This window comes from Calliopsis andreniformis, chromosome 10, assembly GCF_051401765.1.
Source record: "Calliopsis andreniformis isolate RMS-2024a chromosome 10, iyCalAndr_principal, whole genome shotgun sequence".
Classification (NCBI taxonomy): domain Eukaryota; kingdom Metazoa; phylum Arthropoda; class Insecta; order Hymenoptera; family Andrenidae; genus Calliopsis; species Calliopsis andreniformis.
Genome location: NC_135071.1, coordinates 7,547,373 through 7,571,962, shown reverse-complemented (window position 1 = coordinate 7,571,962; position 24,590 = coordinate 7,547,373). Strand labels below are relative to the sequence as shown.

Genomic DNA, 24,590 nt, shown 5'->3' with positions numbered 1-24,590 from the left:
GTGTAATTGTTTTAGTATTTAAAATATCATCTCCTATTATAGTTCCTTTTATTTATCATATAAATGGACGACATGGATTAATTTGTGGTAGTATGAATTCAAGTATATTTTACTCTTGCTGCCGAGCACGTGATATAGTGTCAGAGTGTCAGTATTTCTTCAACACACTGCGATAAATCCACTTTTCTAACCTCGTAGGAAACGCTTTAAAATTATATATTAAAAAATAAAAAAATATAATTGATAAAGTTAGCAAAAAGTAGACAGTAATTATTTTAAAATTCTGTATTTTTGTAATTCTTTATCACTTAAAACAAATGAGTTTCGCGTTAACGTAACACATGTTACGGTGGGATTGAAATCATAATAAAAGGATATATGTATTTACGTGTATTATAACATAATACGGACAATATAAGAAAGATATTTTCTTTTTAAGTCTCTTTTTTCATAATATAACAATGAATTCAAATAAAGCAAAATTGTCAAAAAGTATTTTGGATATGAAAGTAAGTTGAGGTTACTGTGCGTCAAAATATTTTACTTATTTTGTTTTATTAATTGTTTCAATTAAATTGTTGATGTAAATAGTTTATGAAACGGACTAAAGAAAAGGTAGAAAAGCAACAATTCCAGCAAGAAGGAGAAGAATATTTCGGAAATGAACTCACGAAACGCATGAAAAAAGAATCGTAAGTTTTTCCTAATTTTTAATACAATATTAAATTCCTGTATAACTTATATTATTTATATACGATATCTACGTGTCATTAAATTATTTTTGGAAATATTGGATTTTCTAAATAGATAATGTTTAAGTCTAAGTTTAAAATTATCATAATAAAATTAGAATTCCATTGACATAATAAAATATGAGTTAGAGTAAAATTGTATAAAATTGCACATATAAATAAATAAACTTGAAGTAAAATAAAATAAGTATTGTAATTTCACGTGTTCCTATTTTATTTAAGAGAAAGATTCATCATTGAACCTAGTTATGTGTTCTGCGAGAAATTAATTGATGGTAGGGTAAGTTACCAAGGAATGAACCCTGAGATAGAGAAACTAATGGAAATTGAAAAGAAAAATGAGCGAGTTTCAATGAAGAAAGAGAGAGAGACAGATATATCAGATGAACAAATGGCAGAACATTATACAGGTTTAAAGAAAAACGTTAAATCTGAATATAAATATGAGAAACCATTACAAAAGAATAATGAGCATGAGCCTTCCTCTAAAAAGCCAAAATTCTTAAAGCCACAAGATTAGTATTAAATGATTTCTATTTGTATATACATGTAATAAATAATTTTAGTTTCTTCATATAAAAATTATATTCAACTCATTAATATATAAATTCCTACAATTCCATAATGTATTACAATACAGACAATTTAGTGTCTCTTGTACATTTACAATAAACTATGTTTACAATAGGTCATCATTAAAGCAATTATTAATTTTAGTTCTATAATATGTTAAGTGTTGTTAAATATTTGATACGAGATTTAAATAGATATATGCACAGTATTAATCTTCAAAAATAAATATTGTATGATCTGATGTAGAAATAATAAATTTATAATTAAAAAATTTGGAATGTTAATTGTAAACTATTTATCCTTAGGATTATATTGTTCAAACAGAGTTCTAAATGTTTCCACAGACAAATTTTCTGTATTATTCTCCTTTATACCTTTTTCCCAAAGTAAATCAAAATGATTATTTGGAAATTGAACTCCAATGCTTTCAAATATACTTTTTATTTCTTCTTTACTTCGAAGCTGCAACAAATTATTATGACTGTAGATTTTAAGTATATGTTATCATCAAATTGTCTACATAGTTATTATTTTGAAATATTTTTACATAAATTAATGTTTAATATATACTTTAGAGAGATCTGTATGGCTTAAACCATATTGCGTGAAGATACTTGGAAATATGAGACTATAAGCAGTATCTCCTAAGGTGTCATATGGAATTCCAGCTGTTTGAATACCTAATAATAAGTATTTCTATTAAAATTGTATATTTCAATATAAATTACCAAAAAATTTACTTTGTAGTATATGTAAAGTTGCATAAAAATTTGGTATAAAAAATATACTAACTTGTAGCATCTACTTTCTCTACTTTTCCAATAGTTTCCTTATATATAGTGGTGTAATATTGACATTCTTCCGGTAGCTCTTAAAAAATATATAACATTTTTATTTTTATTTTTTAACCCAATTTTATGTTCAAACATATTAATAGTATAATATTATTAATGAAGAATAAAATAAAAATATATTACTTTCTATTTTTGGTAGCTCAGGAAAATCATATTTCCAATTTAGAAGATTTAATAATTCTTTGTAATTCACATCTTTTCCTTTTCTTATCTGAAGAAGGTCCAACAGTGGTGTTAAAAGCATTTTGTTTATATATAGTTTGTGTTCAGCTAAAATAGAATAAACTTTGTCTTCTGATAAGAGTCCTATATATTCCTGAAAACATAACACACCTGTCTATTTATGTAAGTCAATCTTTTGAAAGAGCCAAAATTAGTTAAGAGAATAATACATTACTTTATCAAGGCAGAATAGCTTTTCAGATATATCTACAAAAAGACTGTCTGGTACACGCTTTTTAAAACTGTGACGTAAAGTGTTTATATACTGCAAATATTTTTGCTGCAGTGCTACATCACCATGTATAACACAATCACTTAAAACATTTGCCACATTGTATTTTTCTTTTCTTTCACGGCGCTTACCGTGCATCATATCCATGTATAACTGTATATTCTTCAAGTTTCTTGAAAAGAAATATTTTTATTAGTAGTTTAGGGAAGAACTAATTTAGTTCTAGAGTTTAGGAAAATATTCTATAATATTTGTTACCGCATTTCTCCAACACGGGAATGGGAGCGTTCCATAAAATCTGCTAAAATAGAATTAACTATGGTAGTAGGATCAGAGTTTATCGATTTCAAAAGTTTTTTTATTCTTGTGCCATTAACATCAGCATGTTTTGATTTTCCATAGTAACGATTGTGATCGAATGGTTCCTTATAACTATAAAAAACATAAATAATAAGTATTACGTTCATTTATTTATTTACTTATTTCTTGTATCGTACTCTCTTTTGATTTGTTCAGCAGGTTGATAACTATTGTGACTCTTTTTGTACATGTCAAGAATATTTTGGTCTAATGTATTTTCCATAACTTTTGTCTGTAGTAGCTCTGCCATAGTTGGTCCTAATTATTAATAAACAATACATTACTAACAAAATTGTTGTAGGATTAGAAAACTAGTTTGGCAATTAAATTATTCAGTAAACAAAGATATGCAAAATACTAAACATATTAACATATCAGTTTTTAAAGATAATGAAGAACAGCTCATACTCCATTCAGTCTTTTTTCCAAAAGTTGTTTCCCACAGGTCCATACCCATTGGAAGATTTGGTATCTGATAACGAGTTTTACCAACTTCTTTATTCCAATAACTATTCATTACTGTGTTTCTCAATTCTGTAATAATAGTTTGAAATGTACTTTCTTGATCCCCTTGTAAACATTCTTTTACCTTTAACATGGAAGTAATTTTTACAGTAGTTATTAAACAGTAGTATGTAAAAAATTTGTTAGTATAACATTTAGTCTTACACCAATTGTTTTTTTAGCACTGAATACAGGTTCTTTCTGTAACAATCGTTCCTGAGCATGTTTGTCGTTATAAGCAAGCATATGTTTTAAGGCTTCAATTTTGTCTTCTAATGAGTACTCTTTGAGACATTCCTTAACAGTGTCCTGTGCAGTTTTATCGTTTCTCTGAGAGCATAAGATAACAATGTTTTAATGCAAAAAGTGAAGAAGTATTACATAATGTATAACAATAAAAATATCATATATTTTATATGAATTTTTTAAACGTGTATATACTAAGCATTTCTCCATTATATTCTGTATGAAGGAAATAATTATAAAATAATTATATAATCTTAATAGAATTAATAGGTGTAATTGTAAAATAATTATTTAATTATAATATAATATAATTATGATTTGTTAATTTGACGCAGTCTTACGAAAGAACTTTTCTTTTCTTCAGTTTTATCCAACATTCCATTTTGTCTATTTATGCAATACATTTTTATTCTCTATTAAATAAATAATAAATTAATTAACGTGTTAACCAAAGTTAATAAGCAAGGTAATCAAAGTTAATAATATAACAAGGAAAGAGTAAAAACAAAATAATTGCAATAACTTTATTATATAATTTTTAATCAATTCGTAAAAAAATTCTAGATTTTGTGTTTCACTTTAATGATAAAATTTGTATACTTCTATTAAAAGAAAATGACATATATTACATTTTTTGTATTGCAAGAATTTATAACATAACTAAAATTAAAATTTGGTTTGAAATTTACTTGTAGGTACAGAATTCGATTTAAAAATGATTAATTTAAATTCCTACCTCTAGTAGCGTTGCCATCTTATTGTAGACTGGGGTGATGAGATTGTAGTAAGGAAGCATTTTAGTCTATAGTTTGTCTATGGTAGTAGTAATAGATTGAGAAGAGGTAATAATAATAACAATAATAATAATAAAAGTAATAATATTACGAAAACGTGAAACACAACTAATGGTCATGACGGCAGTTAAACAGAACGCAAAACGATCCAAATGGGCCTTGGATTTCGCTCACAGGTTAGTAGTTTAATTTGATTTATAAGTTTAAAGTATAAATCATTATATTTACTAAATACAATTTTTATAGAATACATAGAATTATATATAAATGCTTTCAGTACCATATGATATGAATTATTTCATTTGTAGTTATATCATAATTAGTGTTTCTGATATTATAAGTACAACCTATAATTTGATGTTTCTAGAAGCAAACAGGATAAAAATGTGGATATGCCTTCTCCACCAGGTTACACACCAGCTGTAGCTTTATCTCATGTTGCGGATTCAATTAGAGAAACTTATTCTAATCACTTAATAATGAAAAAATCATGGGACTTAGCTTTGGGTCCTCTTAAACAAGTTCCAATGAATCTATTTATTATGTACATGGCTGGTAATTCCATAGCAATATTTCCTATTATGATGGTTGGTATGTTAATCATCAGACCAGTGAAAGCACTCTTTACCCTTCAACAGAGTAAGTATAGTTCATTCATTTTAGTCATTGTTAGCTCTTTGACTACTGTGGACGCATATATGCATGTACGAGATATATAGTCAATGCATATAACTAAAATAGAGCTGCTCTGGGAACAGATTTTTCTTTTCCTCCTATCTGCCACTTTCCCTACACCGACCATCACATCTTCAAGCTTGGCAACCTCTGGTGCTACAGGTCCTCCTTTCTATGTTTTCACCAGCTGGACATCGATAGTCTATTCAACATACGCTACAAAAGATCTGTCCAAAAGATGGTCGAAAAAATAATATATGTTTCATATATATATATACATAGACCAAGAAGAAGCTGCAGCACCAAAGGATGCCAGATCTGAAGAAGTGGCAGTGGATGTGAGAGGAAACAGCAGAACGAAAAAAAGAGAAAAGCTGTGTCTGTCCCATCGTGGTTCATTTTTAGCAAATTTCCTCGCACAGCTTATGTTAAGAGTTCTTATTCGTGTAGCCAGAGTTAAAGTATCTGTAGTTATAGAATCAAAATCACTACTTAGAGTTACTTAGAGAAATTCGATCTGTATATAATTTTTCCTAAAATTAATGTATAACTTCTAAAAATAGTGTCTTCGAAAAGAAAAGTATTAATATCTTGAAAATTGTTTTTCCAGCATTTAAAGTGATAGAGGGAACACATGCCTTTGGTCAAAAGTTTGTATATTTCCTAGGACAATTAATAAATATTGTATTGGCATTATACAAATGTCAATCAATGGGGTTACTTCCCACACATGCATCTGACTGGTTGGCATTTGTAGAACCACAAGCTCGATTAGAATATTCCGGTGGTGGATTTATATATGTATGACTTACAGTATAATAAAATTGAAAATGTTATGAACACCAGATTTGTTATGAATTTTGGTACATTTTATCTATTTAGGAATCACACAGGTTGCATAAAAAAGATTTTATTGAAATCAAAAGTATTACATGCTTATATACATATGTGTATAATATATTGTGTTAAAACACTGTAAACATAATGTACATGTCTTAAAATAAATTATGGCTAATTATTACTTCTTTTTATAGTCATCTACAAATTCTTTTATCCGTTCGATTATTTTAGACGGATCGTCGACACGAGGTACCTAAAATGTTAATAAATTAGCTTTATGTTTACAAGTATAGTTTATTTTTGGAAATGACAAATTTCTAAACATACTTCATAATTTTGACTTATATATATGCCAGTATAAATTCCAATGCTAAAGGTTATCTAAAAGAGAAATCGTATTTTAATATTCCTATTTAACGTGGAATATTAGTAGCTATGAAAATGATCATTTAATCGTACCAGAAACTTCAACATCTTTTGATCGAAGTGTTCGTAACGCTGGTTCAGCACAGCGTTTTAGTCGTTCATGTAGCTTCAGCACACTGAAGTAGATTCTACTGAAGTTCCTCGTATCTTGTACATAATCAATCTGACATAAATGTTTCTTTTGATGTTACTTCTTACGCAAAATCAGTAACTTATGGTTTTAAGCAATTAAATTGATGGATGAGGTTATTTACTTAAATTGGAAAACTAAAGTTTCATTAGATTACTGATTTTTTAAAAATACACAATCTTTTGAATCACATGAAAATATATATTTTTATAAGAGAAAATAGTCGCGAATTCATTGAATATGGAACTTTGCAAAGTTTATCATTCTCTATCAAAAAGGTAAAAATATCTTTGTATTACTATGTAGATAATTTGTATCCATATTTTCTTGAGTAAAAGCGGGAATATTTAAATTATTTTAAGGTTGATTCGAATTTTGGCGTTCTTTTGGTCATATTCAATAAAAGTTGTATATATTTGCAGAATAAATATTTATTTATAGAATATAAATATATAATATTTATAGAAATATTTCTTTCTTTATAATACATAAATTAATGAAAAAAATTTAGATGCGATGATTGGTTTGTTTTTAGTACCATAGACGTTGACATTATTAGATGAGCAGTGTAGCACTAGGCTGACATTCTATTGAAAATTTGAATTAGTTAAAGTTAAGCGAAAGTGAGTAAAATCTGTATAATTTCTAACAATTTTACCATTTACAAGATATAGAATAGACAAACTTCTATATAATAGAGTAGACTGCTAGCTTTTGCTGTGAGGCGTTCCAACCTTTATGTATGTATGAATTGGTATATAGCCTAAGCGCATGCGCGGCGAGAAAGTGCAAAAGAAGCGCTAAAATTTGAACGTGCATTCAAATATGTATTTATGTTAAAAGTCAATTTTTTATAACGTAGTAAAATATTGGATGCAAGTAATACTTATTATTAATAATATCATATTTTATTGTAAAAGAAATAAATTGTTTTTTATTGGAATGTAAATAACAATACATGTGTATACAATACAATACAAATAATAATAACTTTACAATTCACATACATTACAATATATACCTCAAATATTTTCATCGTTCTCATGTTCATTATTTAGATTACAGACTTTCTTGTGATATTAAAACATGCAGACCTGCTGTAACCATATTGTGTAATAAATACTGTTTAATACATTTATACATATAATATATTTATAATATATATCAATAAAGATTGTTATTGTATCTGTGACAAAATTTGACCTTTTGCACTCTGAGGGTCTGAGTTTCCATTCGTTTTGTCCCCTTAGAGGAGACAACCGAGGGCAAGGGGTTAAATTCTGTGGTGTCTAAATTCTACGTAGATCTAAAATGTAAAATGTTTCGCTCAAATTATACTTCATGCATTTACCAGTTTTTTCTGTTTATTGCTGCCATCAATGCTAACAATAATTACGATTCATTTAAGGAAAATCTTGAAGTTTTCCAACGCAAGAAGTTAGGTTTCAAGTAAAGTGTAACATAAAACTTTTTTGTACAATTTGAAAGTAATATAATACTCACTGGAAGAAACGAATTCCGGAACCTTCGATTTTTATACTTCCGCAGTGATTAACTACACATTTGTACGTATAATTACAAAAATAACTTTTACTATAAGCTAATGAAAATCGATGTTAATCGACGCTTTATTATGTTCGTACATATGTATAGGTACTTACATATATTCGCCGTATATATGTATAGGTACTTATGGATATACTTGCACAATGCATATTGGGAATGTATACTTATAAAATGCATATTGGAGGAATTTGTGCTGCACACTGTCAAGTAGATGCTTGTATTTCATTTGGTCAGGAGACCAGATCGTAGACGTATATTCGAGAAGCAGCTTTACAAGTGTACAGTAAAAAAGCCGAATTGTTTGGATGTTAGTAAAATTTGTTGAGATACGGATTAAAACCTCGAGTGTTAGTAAGGCTTTTTTCACGATTTGTTGATAGTGATTTGCAAAATTTAAGAGCGATGAAAAATGTACTCCTAAATCTTTGATCTCCGATTTATGCAACAGCGACAGGACTAATCCATTTAGGTGACATACGAATTCTATTGGTAACTTTTAAGCTACAATTTGCTGTATGCATTTTTAAATTTTTACCTAAAATTAAGATTAGGTAAAATATTTTTAATTCTTTGATCAAGCTGTCTAGATTGAACGAAAAGTAGTTGCTTACATTAGATCAGTTCAATATACATAATGGTAGGATGTTACAAGAGCAATATCATTTCAAAAGGCAAAACAAGCATTCTGAGTGGTTTTGTATCTTATGTGCATAAATTAAGGAAGAAAATATGATAAAGTACATATAATATTGTATTTGAGTTTATGCACCCAGTAGTCTAATTTAGGAAACCAAAGGTTCATCCTAGGAAACCGGTTGCTTTAAGTGGACTGATGTTACAATTATAAAAAACTATGTGTCTAACTTTTTGTATTATATTTTGGAAAAAATCAATTATATTATCTTGAAGGTATAAGTAGTAACATTTTTTCCGCTATTTCTTAAATATTTAACACATTTTATTATGCGCCTACAGTAAAAAATATTTTAGTAGTCCAAGTTTGGCAATCTTTCCCTACATATTTTAAAGTTAGAGAATGTTTTAAAAATATTACGTGTTACAGTATACAAAAAAGTTGCCAAAAATTTGATTAGAATCGAGTCTCTTAATAGGAGCACCGCGTTAAACGTTAATCTTTCCTTTCCAGTGTAGAAATTTATATTAGAAATGGGGGACTACGATAGGATCATAGTCGAAAAAAGAGCAACATCCGTATCCGAAAGTAGCCACGAGGATCTCGTAACGAGAATCACGTCGATGTCGACGTGGACCGTCTTCCAAACCCGTAATTACCGGCGCCGGTGTAGGAAGCGGGGCTCGGTGAGTAGCCACCTTTTGAAAAGGTGTTAAAGCATGCCGCTAGGTGTTAATTTAAAACAAACCAAAGGATAGCCGCGACTTGAAATCCTAAGGGGACTGTCTGTTCTGTGCCTCTACGATAATAGGGCACATTCTTCAGTAGCGTATCAAACAAGTAGACACTAAGGTGATTTAAAAAAAAATTTAATGGACTTGGAAACATATAATGTTCTTTAAAAATTTCGAGTGGCAGTCTAAAAATGAATCTAATAGGAGTTATGTGAAACATTTTTGCAAAACTTTTTATAGGATTTTTGTAAAGGTTCCATTAAGAATTCGTTCTTATATTTTTACGTGAAAATGTTGTGATTAATAAATATCGAGGAACACATTGAAATTAAAAGCATTTAGGATGGACTATATTGTCTTTATTATTATGACCATATTATGACCTTATTTAATATCCAATGATTATGCTTAATTGATACACTATAACTACTATATTTTTTGCAATAATATGTGATACGTAAAACAACATACTCCTCCTATATCTAATATCACGAGGAAGGAAGAAGGATAAGAGTGAAAGAAATAAAGCAGAAAAAGGAAATTTACGGTGCCTTCGTGTGTATATTGGAATTACAATAGATTAGATTAGCTATTACAATTAGCTGGAATTACAATAGTTTAGATTAGTATAATAATTTTAGGTTTTGGATATATTCGTGTACATTAATTTTTATATATTTTATTTTTGTAATTCTTCAAAAATTTTCAAATAACTATACATATAGACAAGTATGCTAATTTTCGTTAGAATACTTTTATTTTTACTTTGCAATTTTGAAACTTCGCAGTATATTTCATATATTAGTAATTCCTGTGCATAATAATTTTATATTTTGAGTATATAGTATAACTAATTGTGGTTATTATTGTTAAAATATTTTGCTGTTTACTTTGAAGTACAGTAGTACTTTATATAATGCAATTTTAAGCAGCTATAATGTTTTATAATACAAGCGTAACAATAAGACAAATCTGAAACTTTTTAAAGTAAGATAGTAGAAAGTTAATAGAAAGTTAATAGTAATTAGAAGGTTAAATGTACTAATAGTGTGATTAAACGTGATATATAGTTAGTAGTGTAAAAAGTAAAATTACCTATTGTTTGCAGTAACGTATTAGTGTGGTTTTCTATTGTGCGGAACTTTCTTGGAAATCAGGTTACACAAGATATTAGAGTATTTTCAAGTAGATATATGTATATGTACATCTACTCTAGAACTTTCGAAATAGGTAACAATGCATTTGCAAGAATAACATTTATACATTAGGTAAATTTTAAATCAATTAAAGGAACAGAATGAACCGAACGTTCACTTTGACATCAAATATCTTACTTTAGTTAAAATAGTTGAATCACGTTTAGCGTAGGCATGATATATTAAAAATGGTATTATTTTAATTTATTTATGTTATAATAAATCTTTATATAAGTTGACGAACTTATTGCGAAATTATATTCATGTGGGATTAAATCTTTATCGTGAAAAAATTTCATTTATAAATTACATAATAACTAATTTCCTGTATGGTTATTAACTATAATATTGTTAAATGTGCCATGGGTTTTGTGACCTGGCAAGACGTCGCTGCAACTGTAGATTTGTTGCGAACCATGTAATTAGCAAGATTTCGATCATTGTTTTTGTAACAACTGTCGGGCGAACCTTTGGATTCTCTATTCCACTACGTTCTTCGTTGTTTTCTTTTTTATGGGATAACATTCCTCTACTACTGGTGACTGCAAAGTAATTGTTTAGATTTCGCAAGTAAACGTTGAAATTTATAACATACATAAGGAATTCTAGTTATTTGTTAATTTAGCTTTCTTCAGATTTGAGTAAATAGAATTTAGCTCCGATGCACATCAGCGACTTTTTGACGTGCGATTTCACTGCGGTTGTATGTCTTCGTTATTTATAACTGGGAGAAGAAAATATATGATCGCAGTGAGATCGCACGTCAAAAAGTCGCTCGTGTGCATCGAGACTTAATGTATACGGAAAAAATACAGAAAATATATTTAGACAGCATAGACTATCTTCAATTAACAATATTAATCATAATAGTAATTTAAAAATTAGTTTCGGAAGGCTATGCTATAACGAATAGATAATCAATAGACAATTATTCTAGGTAAGAGATTCTATAACAAAAGGAAGTTAAATCGTTATAAATATAAATCTTGTATAACCAAATTTTAATTTAAAATATTATGAGGAATATATGCAAATGAAGTTAGTATGAAAAAATGACACATTTTTTAACACTTCTTTATTTATATGTATAATACAACTTCGTGGAATTTGTGTTAGTAACATCGAAAAGAGGTAACTTTTTAATTTGTCTTTGCGTAACGTTAGATTATTAGACTCTTCTTTATTATTTATATGTATATTAAATTAAATTGAATCATTTCATGCACCATTTGCAGTCACTAGATCGTACGCATACATCATTTATCGCTGATTTATATAATTTTTGTAAATTAACTTTGTTAAGTATAGTCTAAGGTCAGATATAAATCTTAAGCAATTTATGCTACGAATTCAGTTATGCAGTATATACTAACGAAACGTAAAGGAGACACGGTTTTCAAAATTATTACACGTTTGAAACAATTATAGATCCGATCTGTATCACACCGGAAGATTCACGTTACCTGAACCTTAACGAGACAGCTCGAGAGCTCATTAAGGTTTTGCTTTATCATGATCGAGAGAACGCATGCGTATGCCAAAAGGTGTGTTTTCCAAATTGAAAACAGTGTCGTATCGCGGGCACTGATCTTCCTCGTATCTTTGCTCCCCCTCTAATCACCAGTTAGAGGTGCGAAGCATCGCGATCTACCATCTATTGATCCCCGAAATTAGCATTCGAGCCATGAATACTTTTCTGAATCTCGTTGACCCACCAGCAGCTTTCCGAGCTATTTCTCGCCCCCCTAAGCGAAGATCTACATGCAGTCTATGCAGATGAGAGATCTGCTTTGATTTATAATCGTTAATTTTTATCTAAGCGGTCTATGCTCTCGTTATTTGTGAATTACTGTTCTTCTGGAAGTGAATAATATACATATAATAGAATACAAAGTAGTTCATTGTGGAGATGTAGGAGATTGTGGAAAGCATCTATACAAGTTATGTTCTTTCTTCAGAAATAATTCTCGTAATAAATATTTTGGAATATCGTTAAGTTTCTCTATTCTGGAACTTTTTATTTGCTTTTCAGCGAGGGCGAGGACAAAACAGTTGATTGGAGGAATTTAGTGGGAAAGACCTACAAGAAGTCTGCGTTATTCTTTGTTCTGAAAGATTTGTTTTGAAATAAAAATATGACAATAATTTTTAGATTCTGTATTCTGGAACCTTTTGTTATAAAACAAGTTTCAACTTCTGTAAACTTCGAGTATTCTTAGTTAATATGCTTCTCAAAGTTGATTAAGACATTCAATATGATACCAAAAATGGAAGGGGAATTCTATTCTTGAATGGATCAATTTTTCTACAAAATACAGCTTTATCTCATTAAACTTGTTATCATTTGTGCTACTTTTAACCCTCGAAAAGTAAATAGTTTTCGACGGACGCGGGAGAGGAATGCAGGGTCATTTTGACCCCCAATAGAATTTTTATTGCAAACTAGTTTTAGAAAGGAATTATGTAGGAAAATGTACTTTGAACATTATGTGCTTTCTTGTACCATGGTTATAGACATATTATATATATGTATAATATATTATCTTGTACTGGGGTTATAGTCAAAGTAACCCTGCATTCGATGTACGAGGGTTAATATTGTTGTACAAGATTTTTTACAAAAAAGTATTTTTTTACAAGAGAATGGATGACATGGATATTCACGTTATCTCATATAGGATGAGAAATTTCTATCCTTTATGCTATTCATATCGAGTGCATTAAACAGTATTCGAGTTTAAAAAATTGAATGCTCCATTTTAGCAAAGATTCTATTTGCGTTGGTACAAGAGGTCTGACTTTTCCTACCAAAGAGAGTGTTAGAAGTAGGAGAGTTGTTACCCAGAAAAAAAGTGTAAAAAAAATAAGAGATAGTGCTAGCCAGCCGTTTATTCCGAGATACGAGGGTGGCGCGTGGCCATATTTTACGGTCGGCGGTGTAAAACAGATAATTTTCGAAGGAGGGAGAAAGCAATACCTGATCGTATATCAAAGCACAGAACGGCCGGTCGCCTTCAAATTATCGGAAACAAGGGCCAAACTAATAGGCCAAATCGAACCATCTGGTACCACGGGCCTGGCCAATTCACGCCAACTCGTTTACCGTTTTCATCCCGCGGATACCACATGAATTAGCCGCGTGTTAAATATACCTTTGCTAACGTGTCTTGTTAATCATCTGAGCGTGTATCTCGTAGACATATTAGGTGTTGTTGTAACCGTGGCCATCAACTTAAAAAAAAAAAAAGAAACAGGTTTTTCGGGAAAAGATATTTGATTTTGACTTTGACTTAACAACGACTCGAAAATTTCATTCAATTATTCGAACACTGTGTGTTTTATTTACGCATTAGGAAATTGGTGAATTAAAAATTCAGAAACTCATTAATTTTGGTAACTGGTGGAAATTTGAAAAGTTGGGAGCATTGCAATTTAAGGGTTTGGAAAATTAAAAAATAGAAAACTTGAAAACTGGTAGAAAGTTGCAGAGTTGAGAGCGTAATTCATGAATTTGGAAATTGAGGAACTTAGAAATTGGTAAAGTTAAAGATCTGAGAACCTAGGAGCTCGAAATGTTGAATACTTAAGAAATAGGATTCTTTGAAAGTAGGAAATCTACCTATAAAAGTAGTGGAATTGTGAAACGTTTGTAGCTTAAGAATTCGGAAATTTGAAAATTTGTATCCTTTGAGACTTGGTGGAAACTTAGAGGAATTTAGGAACTTGATAAACAAATTCAGAAGAAACCGAGAGCATTTTAGAACAAACTATTGAAGAACTCATATTTCAAAAATTGGTTCTTAAGCCTATTTACTTAGTATCTCTTAAATATTCGAACAAAGCTTGGTTGTTACTTTCAATGATTTACGATAACCAGTTTCTAATTTTGTAACACTTTAGACGGAGTATGTGCACAATCACTCGTGTTGATCTATTGTAATTGCCTTAAGCGATTATTTTTTATAAGTGAAAAAGTGACAGTTAGTTACAATTGGTAATTGAGGCCTGTGATTATAATTGGTACTTGTCAATCTCATAGCAATCTACTCGACACTTGTTTTACAGGCTTCAATACGCATTGAGCAATATATGGTTTGGAAAGAGTATCATTCCGCAAACCAGTTTCGCTGATCAGTTTGGAAACTTGACGTGTGCCAGTACAAATGTTCTATGCATGTTATTAACGGTCATAAATTATTTTGTTATTTTCACGAACTCAGTTTCTCTATTATGAGCTTGTACATAGGTACATGGATGCTGTAAAAACAGTACTGTACTTTTCTGAGAATTTCAAGAAGCTTGTTAAATTAACGGCGTTAACTGTATACATTTTCAATGCCAAGTAAATGTGAATTAGACACAGTTATAAACAGTTTTTATTTATTTACATCCTTATTCGAAAATGACATTTATTTAATTTATTTCTTTAGTGAGAAATTACCAATTTTATGGTCCATAAATATTATTCATAGTTTATTGTCCAATTTTAATAGTCCATTAAATATCTTATCATCGATATTAGATAGTACTTATTTAATGTTTTACATCTCTATAGGGTGGCCCAAATGAGGAGATATGAACTGTTTTCTTATAAACTAATGGAAACATCGTTTTTATTTTTTGTTGATTAAATGGGTCAGAGATTAATTTTTTAGTATACAATCAAATTTTGTAGGAGTAATTGCAAGGGAGAAAAAGATACATTTATTTAAAATGTCTATATTCAAACAAATCAAAGACAACAGACAATGGGGAATTTATTAAGGAGTATCTATCTTTAAGAGCTTTCTGTATCTTCTATAATAATTATGCATGAATTTAGTAAAAATTATGTATTAATGCCAGTCTCCTTCAAGAAATTAATATGCTTAACATTAAAGTACCATTAATGCTACTATCACGTGCTAGTGTCGAAGCTACCGTAGCATTGTCATTATATGTAATACGTATCGTTTTATAGCGCACTTTGTTAAAAAACGATCCAGTTTCTTAAGTGTGACTTTTTGAACGTAAAAATTCCATATACGATTTCTTCACGTGGAAATACTCAGCGAATAACTGTAGCAGCTTATTGGCGATACGAAGGCATTCACCTAACGCAAGACTAATAACATATCAGCACTCACGTTAAAGTTACCCATTTTAGAAAATTAGTTTGATTAACACCAATAGTTTAATTCACCATACACATTTCGTCCGCGAAGAAGTCTTAGATCTATTGACATTATCTGTTCATCTCTCTACGAAATTTAAGCAAGTAATATTGTTAATAAAATGCCCCAAGAAACCCCCTTCCCATTACAAAACACACAGTTAGAAATGAATATCTGTAAATGAAACCGAAGTAATTTAGCTAATTTAGCAAATTCAGTCAATTTTTCGCCATAATTTTTTAAATTATGTATAATAAAAAAATGGTTGAATAACAAAAATGGATACCATCTTATATTTGGAAAAAATTTAAGGAAGGGAATTTAATCCCTCTAAAAGTCATCCCGGAAAAATGTATTACATCTTGAAAGATTACCCCCTCTGAACTACATGATTAACAAAAATTAAGTCGATATTTTCATTAGCTTCTGAGAAAACAACTCGAGACGTTTTATTTGGTCCACTGTTTGTATTTCACATAACCTTTTTTGTGTAAGAGTTTAACGTCACATCGACATCGAAGTTATTAGCGATGGTTTCATTCATACGCCTAATTTTTGTATTGCATTAGATTGGGCTACATTTTTTCATTGTTTTTTTTTCCGAATTTCTTAGTTATTAATTTCTAAGGGATATCAAAACGAAATATAAGGAAGGTATTCTACAAATATTTCACATTTTCGAGAATTTAGATAGTTAAATTATTCTCATACGCGAACAGAATGAAATAGAATTTATGAAAAAAGCGATATACAGTCTCATTTTCTAGAGTTGAGCACTTGTAGCCGGATCCTCTAACTTGCGATGTTGCTTCTCTAACACGTGAATGGTGCTTCTCCCACGTGATGCGCGTCCTACTCATTGGGCCTTAACCAATTATCTATGAATATGTACTTAGTCGTGGGTCCTCACAGGTTCTTGCTTATTCTCTATCTTTGTTTGGCGTTTGTTATCTTTCCTTCTCAGCGGGTCCACTTAGCGCTATTTCAATGGCGGTTGACAAGGGTGTCGAATTCTATTGGCAATTTAGGGAGCTTCGTGTCGCACAGAAAAGAGATGGGATAACTCAGTTTCATTTAATTTAAATTCAAAACAGGTTAAACAGTGTCTTAAACTACCTCGTATCTTCTTACAGGCCCGTATAATTGGTATTAGAATCCTTTAGATTGATAAACGAATACGAAAAAGTGATCAATTTAGCATGGGGTGTCTTGCTGATGAAAGAATTTGGTTTATCGAGTCACTGAGAAAGACGCACTTACTCCTAAAGATAGAAAGAGAGATCCGATTGGCTTACACAATCTGACAATGTTACTTGAAATACGCATCTAGCGTCGAGTCCTTACTGGGGCATGTGCCGGCCGCTTGGCACGTCCAGAGCTCGACTCTGGAAAATCACATTGTAATATTGATAATTTACCTTGCAAAGGTAAATTCATTGAACAAAATCTCCTAGCAGAGGTATTTTAATATTTTAGAACGAGACTACATTTCGAGATCTTCACAGGCTAGTTCAACTTAAGGCATTCAAATCGCCCTGAACAAGCATGAACTGTATCTTTTACCTGACATTCTAGAAATCGTCTTCTTTTTGTGCCTGGAGAACCGAGGAACTGAAAGGCATTAAGTTATCGTCAAATTGTTCGTATCTAATTAATCTTAGATGGAAATGTGTTCGATTGAAGGAAGTAGATAAATTACTTTCATCACGAAACTCGTTAATCGTAATTACCTCAATGGTTTTCCTCGAAGTTAGAGACTGGGTTTATGTGAAAGCAAAAGTAGTTTTCCTGACGTTGTTTTTGTCATACGTTTGGAGACTTTCACTTCACTAAAAAGATAAAGTAAAGGTAGGATGTATATTTGCACGTATGTTGGTTAAATTGTGGCTACATCAGCTGAGAAAAGTCGGTCACGGTATGTGCTTTCTCATGATTGGAATTTATTTGCAGAGTAATTACTGTTCTAGGTGGTGGCTACCTGTTACGGTTACGCGTGCGCATTCTTGTCAATGTGAATGTGAAGAATGTTGTAAGTTATGGAAACGTTAAAGTGTGAACGGTTTAGTTTACTATTTTAAGTTGCAGTCACCTGGGTGGATAATTAGCAACCACATGTTGCTAAGAAGGTGTCTTGAATACTAAAAGATTAAACTACCTGAATCGTTTAATTAAAAAAAAAATGAAATCCATGTTTTCATTGGTTTCTGAGAAATTAGACTCTAATACTTTATAAGTAGGTGTATGGTTGCACATATACTAATGTAATACACAAAATATAAAAGGCAGAAATAACATAGTCAATAAGGAAATAATTCATTGCATGTTTAATTTCGTATTCAACAGCTCATTTTTGAAAAGAGCTAGTTAATGTTAAACATTTATTTTGCTATTACAACGAACATATCATTTAGGTGAACGTCATTTCTCCCACCAAATGGAATTGCTAACGTATCCCCATGGAGAATTTTCACAAACGGTGCCTGCAATAGCATCTCGAACAGGAACTGTCAATATTCTAAAGTTGATGTCGGTGTAATTTAAAGTTGACAGTAAGAAAACTGGCATGCGGTCTGAGATCATCCACAATAACCCGCGGCTTATCTAAAAATAACAGTTTATGTTCCTTTAGTATTGAATTATATATATATATATATATATATATATGTAATTTTTTTATGAAAATAAAATACGAATTCAATTTTACGGTTAATTCAAAAACAGTTAGATGTTTTCAAATTCATTGTTGTAAAAAATGAATGTTCCTTCAGAAGAACTTGTCACATTTTTTTCTTTCTTTGTTAACGAAAAAATCAGACAGTTTAATTATAGAATTTAGAAGTTGCATTTATACTATAATATTATCTAACAGTAGTATGGTTCGAATTGATTCAGTCGAGGGTAATCTTAATTACAGACTTAGTTTTATGACACTCATAGAAGGAGTATTTTATAGATTCTAGAGAAACAAAAATAGAACGTTTATACGAATAAGGCGTCTTACCTTCACATCTGCTGGGAATATAATGGCGTCGTCGTGTTTCGCAATGATTGCGTGATTTTCTGGAGCATACGGCAGCAAAGAGTTCCAGCATCCTACTGCGTTTTGGTCGATTAAATTAAAGAACTGCAGTCCGTTTTCATCCATGACGGAAGCTGTGCAATGGCCTAGTGGCCCTCTCTCAGGCAAAACCTTAACAGAATAATATTAAGTTATAATTATAAGTAGTGGGATGTTGATTACCTAAAATAGTTATCTTCAATTTAACACTAATTATGCTTATTCTATAGCTAAAGGATCTAAAAAATGTTTGATAATGGATAACATTTTTTTTTGAGGCTGTAGACCTTGAATTATTTATAAGCATAATAATAATTTCATGACAAGATGAAAATAAGAGTATCTAATTACAGTAGCTAAAATATTATAAATAACGCGACATTAATTAAGTAATATCTATTGAAGATTTAAACCGAAGAGCTCGAATAATATTTCATAACAAATAAAATTCTTCCTTTTAGGTAATTAAATCTTGAATTACTTATGAAAAACTTTTTAAATTGAGAAAATTTAATTCTACCTGTTTAAGATAAAAGTAATAAAAATAAATTTAGGACCATAATGTTAGGTAAAAACTGTTTTCTTCATTACGCTACAGTATAATATTGATAACACAATTCAGGTTAATAATTTTAAAACATAACTCCTTAAATAAATTCAATAATTAAATTCAATTCATAAGCCTGAAAATTGTAACTAGATTTATGGTTCTCACTTATAATAATGATTTCAAAGTATACTTACCTGGAATTCGTGGTAGCTGTCCTGAGACAATTGCTCATCCCTTAGGATTTTCGTAGAAACTGCGAATTCTCTCCTGCTGCTAAGAGGATGGAAGAACAAGGTCCTAAATCCGTCTGAATTGATAGGTGACAGGCTCATGCCAAAAATACCCTCTTCTCCCCATTGAAAGTTTAAACCACCGATGTTATAATCACCAGCCAAAGGATCTGGCATGAAATAACTGTGAGTGACCCGCCAAGATTTGTTCTGTTGCCAGGAGTAAACAATTAGACCGTATCCTAACTCATCCGACATGTAGGCGAAAGCGTCCTCGCAACCGCCCTTTCCTAAATCGACAGCGATATTGGCAATGAAAGTGTTCTGTGAACAAAATTTTAATATTTAGTTATGACATGTAAAGCGTTCTTTAATTGGGGAGGAATAGAAACATTTTTATAGATTAAAATGTTTAAAAATTGGAAAATTTGTGAACTTGGTAACTTGGTAGATGTTTAGAAGTTTAAGAATGTGTATTTAAGAATGTGTAATCTCAGGAACTTGTAAAGTTGAGTGCTTGAAACGTTAACAACTTGGAAAATCGAAAATTTGGAAGGTTGGAAGCTTGAGAACTTGGTGGAAATTGGGAAAGTTAGAAGTTTAAGAATGTAAGAACTTGGAAATTCTGGAATTCAGGAAATTGAAAATATGAGCACTTGGTGGAAATTTGTAAAATTAGAAGCTTAGGGGCTTGGAAATTTGTAAAATTGAAGATTTTGAAACTTCGAAACTTGACAAATAGAAAGCTTTCAATTTAAATTACTTAACTATACTTTTAATGTCTTATAACTTTATATAGTGCAATATGTACCATATTGATATCTTCAGCTCTAAGCCTGTACTGCCTCATAATTTTATCTGTTGTCAAATCGAAGACATTCAGTGTGTAAGGGCAGGCCTGTATTGTCGTATTTCCGATACCTATAGTGCCAGTATCCAGCACCCAAAGTCTGTCACAAACGTCGACGTGTATTCTGTAACAATAGAGTTACTGTAACAATGTACATGTAGAAGCTACATAATTTATTAAACATAGATATTTATCAGACACAAAGTAGAAATCTTATCTAACTGAAATCGAGTATACTGAACAATATTCAGATCCAGCTGGACTCAAACACTTATTTCATTATTTACGATGCTTGTAATAATACAGTCATATTAAGAAAAATCAATACAAAAAAGAAATTGAAAATAAGTATTTAGATATTAGACCATATTCTTTTACTTCTAAATTCAGTGTAGTGTACCTGTAAGCAGTAGTAATTGCAGTACCACAAGCTCCAGCTTTATTTTGTGCCCAGTTTGGATAAGGAGTGAGTTTTGGTGAACCACCCTGATTCGTGTCAAGCGATATATAATTTAACGTTGCTGGAATACCTGCGAAAATTATTATACATATAATAAACATTTAGGTTTAATTACTACATTTATAGACTCATATGATATTTCTTAAGTCATATGCATTTAATTCTTTTGTAATTAGTAATTAGTTATTAATATTAGTTATAAACAATTATTTTCCTATGAAATATTTTTTATTATAAATAGGAAAAATAGAGTTTCAAACAATTAAATATCTAAATTTAAAAATTTTGAATGTTCTATTTTTTACAGAGTCAAGTTTAAGTTTTATAAAGTTGCAGTGTAGAAAGTACTTTTGATTTATCGATATTAAACCGTGTCACTCGCTCGCGTGTCTAACAAGAAGGTATGGAACTCACGTTAGCCTAAAAAGTATTTGACATGTGTATCTTAACGGACTTGGACAAAGAGATTGGAAATGCAATGATAATCATGAAACAGTTTTATGACATATCACCTTTGCATGACCAAACTATCATTCGATCGGTTACATTACGGAATTTTGACCTTTTGAACACGCACGACACGCCATAATTCTGACACAGCTTTTGAAGCATTTAAATTTTTAATATGGCTTTGCGCCCCGATTACGCTAGCGATATCTAAAAACTGGAGCACCTTGTATAATACGAAAGTACATTGAATTAATCATCAATACACAGAGGTCGTGTCGATATGTTATATTTATTAATTTTTTAATTAATCTGATGTAACAACGATTATAAAATTGTGTATCACTTGAAGCTATTAACTAGGAGAGCTCCTTAAGTGCAATAAGTGTAAAATATTAAAATTTTTTAACATTTTAGTTTTTCATACTTTCCAATTTCCATATTCAAAAACTTAAAACGTTTCAAATTTTTGGATTTAAAAATTGTTGAATATTCAGATAACCCAATATTTATAGTTTTAAATATTCATAGCTTTATGGATTCAAATATTTGTACGTTAGGTTGATAGATTTGTAAGCACATAAATTCAAATATAGATATATTCAAAAATCATAGATTCATCGATATAAATATAATCAAATATTTTAACATTGAAGTGCTTAAGTCTTCCATGAAAGCTAGGTAGTATAAAGCAACGTTGGCCACGATTCTCTTATAAACTCCAATGTCCAAACGTAAATATTTAAAGTTAGAAGGAAAAGAGGCACCAGAAATCGAAGTCAAAAGCCTGGTAAACGGAACCAAGTAAAAGTACGACGAGAGACAAAAGTGTTCAGTGTTCCAGTAAGAAGTAAAGGGGTAAAAGAAACCTAGGGTAGAGATGAAGAAAGAGGTCCGGAGTATCGATACGAAGGGTTAAGCCTCGATTCGCGGGATACCTTGCATGGTGTGCGACAGGCATTGTAGGCTTTTTTATTTCACGCACAATGGGTTGACTCGCGCCATCGCGCATAATAAACACGAGAGCAAAGAGAAGTAGGAAATAAGAGAGCGCGAGAGTGAATAAGCCCATTCACCCCCAGTTCCTTTCTGAAGTTGGCAGGATTTTAGTATTTTAGTCGCGGAGGCGGAGGTCGACGGAGACAGAAATGCTCTATTGAAATCGCTCACACGATTTTCGGCACTTTTTATCGCGAACCGGAAGTTGGCCAGACGAGCCTCGAGACGCGCACCCGCGGTGATTTCGTGTACATTATGTTCATAGCAGCTTCCGGTTCCTGCTTCAGCCTCAGAGTGTTCTGATATCTCACAAATTCACGATTGTTAGCGATATTTTTGGAGTATCACTCTTTCACACTTTAAATATCACTTTAAATATATTAAACATTCTATCACGTTGGCGATGATTCTATCGATTTGATGCATAAATTCGTGCCTTGACAATTTTCCCTTTTTCTCATGCATGAAAAATATTCTTTATGCTACAAAATAGTTATAATTTATAATAATAACATACTGCGATGAAAATCAACAGTTTTACGAAGAAAAAAGAAATTATGTGACATAAACTTATACATTGACCCCATAATATAAAAAAAATTGTGTTCGATTTAGTAGTTCGATTCAGTAGCTGTCGTTTTAATTTCTTAAATTTTGGAAATTGGAAATTTTCGAACCTGAGTTGATCAACTTCGAGTTGACGGAAACTCGAAAGGTTTGGAATTTGGAAACTTCGAAAATTGAAAACTTGAGAACTTGGTTGAAACTTACTCAGTTGAATAAATTAAATCTACTAATAATTTTGTCACTTGGGCTGTGATTCTAATTTAACAAATATTCTTTTTAATTCATTTTCATATTCATTCTACGCAGGTTCTTTTTTCTAATAACAATCACCATAATTCTTTGTTAGTATTATTCATAATCGTGTAAGTTAATAATATTCACATTCATGTAAAAATTGTCAAATACGTATAAGTGACATGGCAGTCAAAGTGTTAGACATACAATATTAATGATGTTATCAGATCTTCAAAGTAGATAATAATTTAGCATTTGCTACGACGATAAAATTGTGGCATGCTTATTTAACTTTATAATTATTCTCTTTCAAAGTAAAGAGCTAAAAGAGGGTTTTCAAAGTAATAGATACATTCGAGTTCTGTTTTATTATTATTTAATTTTTCGAATTTTGCCACTTTGTCAGCTTTAATAATTATGACAATTTTTACTGATAGGTGGAATATATTTTACTTAAACAGTGTTTACATAGGAGAATCTTTGAGTAGTTTGAATATAAGTACGTATAACACATAAAAATGTAAAATATAAAACTTAATATAAAAGATACATATAAAGTTGTTAAAGTGTTACTGTTCAATTTAAAATTTCCAACTTATTTGTTCAACTTACCGTTCCTCCATCTTGGCACAGTAACAAACAGTTTGTTTCTCCAAATTTCAATACCAACAGGCAATGCATTTTCTGGAATATACTCTCCCTTCATCATAGCCATTTTTTTGCTAGATTCATCCGGGTAGGCGAAATCCATGGTCCTCCAGAAAAATCTTTCTAACAGAGGAGCTTGTCCAAACTGCCCGCCCCATTTTTGGAGCGCATTTGCACATTCCAAGTACAGTAAACTTAGGAAAAGTAATCTTCGAATCATTTTAACGATGATTGAAGGTGATGGCCTGTTGGCGTTCGATGTGGTTGTATCTTAAAAACAAAAAATCGTCGACTTTATCGTTTGTTCATAGTGGAATTTATATTTTCATCGAATTTTATTAATTCTAATTAAATGTAGGTTTTCAAATATGATACAAACAAATTCAAACAATCACGTTTACATTACAAAATACAAAAATGTTATATAGTCTTGCGAAAATCAAGTTTTTTACAAGAACCTTGTTTTATGTTATCGTAAAACTTTTTTGTTACCGTAGTTTGAAATACTTTTTGAAGTTAGTTCCCAACCTCATCATTATTCGGTAATTAAAAATCATTTAAAAATGATCAATGAGATACGGGTTGATTGAGCAGGTAGAGTTGATATGTAAAACTATGTTAAATAACTTATATTTATATTTCATATCCCTGAAGAG

General features: G+C 30.6%; 4 protein-coding genes and 1 long non-coding RNA gene across 5 annotated transcripts; 2 read left to right on the top strand and 3 right to left on the bottom strand.

Annotated features, from left to right (window-relative positions):
* The first annotated feature begins 155 nt into the window (after positions 1–155).
* Positions 156–1,405, top strand: Mpp6 (M-phase phosphoprotein 6). The gene is made up of 3 exons (XM_076386591.1): positions 156–509; positions 592–692; positions 975–1,405. Exons 1-3 carry the CDS (start codon positions 462–464, stop codon positions 1,270–1,272), a joined length of 447 nt encoding a protein of 148 aa, XP_076242706.1. The 5' UTR covers positions 156–461; the 3' UTR covers positions 1,273–1,405.
* On the bottom strand, positions 1,350–4,147 carry LOC143185074 (EF-hand domain-containing family member B). The gene is made up of 10 exons (XM_076387799.1): positions 4,085–4,147; positions 3,663–3,827; positions 3,402–3,582; positions 3,131–3,251; positions 2,892–3,065; positions 2,577–2,805; positions 2,303–2,495; positions 2,118–2,195; positions 1,896–2,005; positions 1,350–1,787 (listed from the first exon to the last, which is right to left on the bottom strand). Exons 1-10 carry the CDS (start codon positions 4,145–4,147, stop codon positions 1,617–1,619), a joined length of 1,485 nt encoding a protein of 494 aa, XP_076243914.1. The 3' UTR covers positions 1,350–1,616.
* Positions 4,148–4,517: 370 nt separating this feature from the next.
* Positions 4,518–6,059, top strand: Emc4 (ER membrane protein complex subunit 4). Its single transcript, XM_076386590.1, has 3 exons — positions 4,518–4,713; positions 4,905–5,176; positions 5,823–6,059. The coding sequence occupies exons 1-3, from the start codon at positions 4,649–4,651 to the stop codon at positions 6,017–6,019; spliced, it is 534 nt and encodes a 177-aa protein (XP_076242705.1). The 5' UTR covers positions 4,518–4,648; the 3' UTR covers positions 6,020–6,059.
* A 47-nt stretch (positions 6,060–6,106) lies between these two features.
* Positions 6,107–6,886, bottom strand: LOC143184395 (uncharacterized). Its single transcript, XR_013002765.1, has 2 exons — positions 6,512–6,886; positions 6,107–6,305 (listed from the first exon to the last, which is right to left on the bottom strand). It is a non-coding gene; the product is annotated as an uncharacterized LOC143184395 (long non-coding RNA).
* An 11,326-nt stretch (positions 6,887–18,212) lies between these two features.
* On the bottom strand, positions 18,213–24,037 carry Y-y (yellow-y). The gene is made up of 6 exons (XM_076386568.1): positions 23,899–24,037; positions 20,980–21,109; positions 20,541–20,703; positions 19,694–20,053; positions 18,893–19,081; positions 18,213–18,492 (listed from the first exon to the last, which is right to left on the bottom strand). Exons 1-6 carry the CDS (start codon positions 24,035–24,037, stop codon positions 18,310–18,312), a joined length of 1,164 nt encoding a protein of 387 aa, XP_076242683.1. The 3' UTR covers positions 18,213–18,309.
* Positions 24,038–24,590: the final 553 nt, after the last annotated feature.

Coding starts and splice junctions, on each gene's coding strand:
- Mpp6 (XM_076386591.1), top strand. CDS start 462: ATGAATTCAAATAAAGCAAAATTGTCAAAAAGTATTTTGGATATGAAA. Junction 510..591: donor AAAGTATTTTGGATATGAAA/GTAAGTTGAGGT, acceptor TGATGTAAATAG/TTTATGAAACGGACTAAAGA. Junction 693..974: donor AAACGCATGAAAAAAGAATC/GTAAGTTTTTCC, acceptor ATTTTATTTAAG/AGAAAGATTCATCATTGAAC.
- LOC143185074 (XM_076387799.1), bottom strand. CDS start 4,147: ATGTATTGCATAAATAGACAAAATGGAATGTTGGATAAAACTGAAGAA. Junction 3,252..3,401: donor TGGAAAAAAGACTGAATGGA/GTATGAGCTGTT, acceptor ATTAATAATTAG/GACCAACTATGGCAGAGCTA. Junction 2,806..2,891: donor TCCCGTGTTGGAGAAATGCG/GTAACAAATATT, acceptor TTTCTTTTCAAG/AAACTTGAAGAATATACAGT.
- Emc4 (XM_076386590.1), top strand. CDS start 4,649: ATGGTCATGACGGCAGTTAAACAGAACGCAAAACGATCCAAATGGGCC. Junction 4,714..4,904: donor GCCTTGGATTTCGCTCACAG/GTTAGTAGTTTA, acceptor TGATGTTTCTAG/AAGCAAACAGGATAAAAATG. Junction 5,177..5,822: donor ACTCTTTACCCTTCAACAGA/GTAAGTATAGTT, acceptor TTGTTTTTCCAG/CATTTAAAGTGATAGAGGGA.
- Y-y (XM_076386568.1), bottom strand. CDS start 24,037: ATGGATTTCGCCTACCCGGATGAATCTAGCAAAAAAATGGCTATGATG. Junction 20,704..20,979: donor GCAATTACTACTGCTTACAG/GTACACTACACT, acceptor CTATTGTTACAG/AATACACGTCGACGTTTGTG. Junction 18,493..18,892: donor TATTCCCAGCAGATGTGAAG/GTAAGACGCCTT, acceptor TGTTATTTTTAG/ATAAGCCGCGGGTTATTGTG.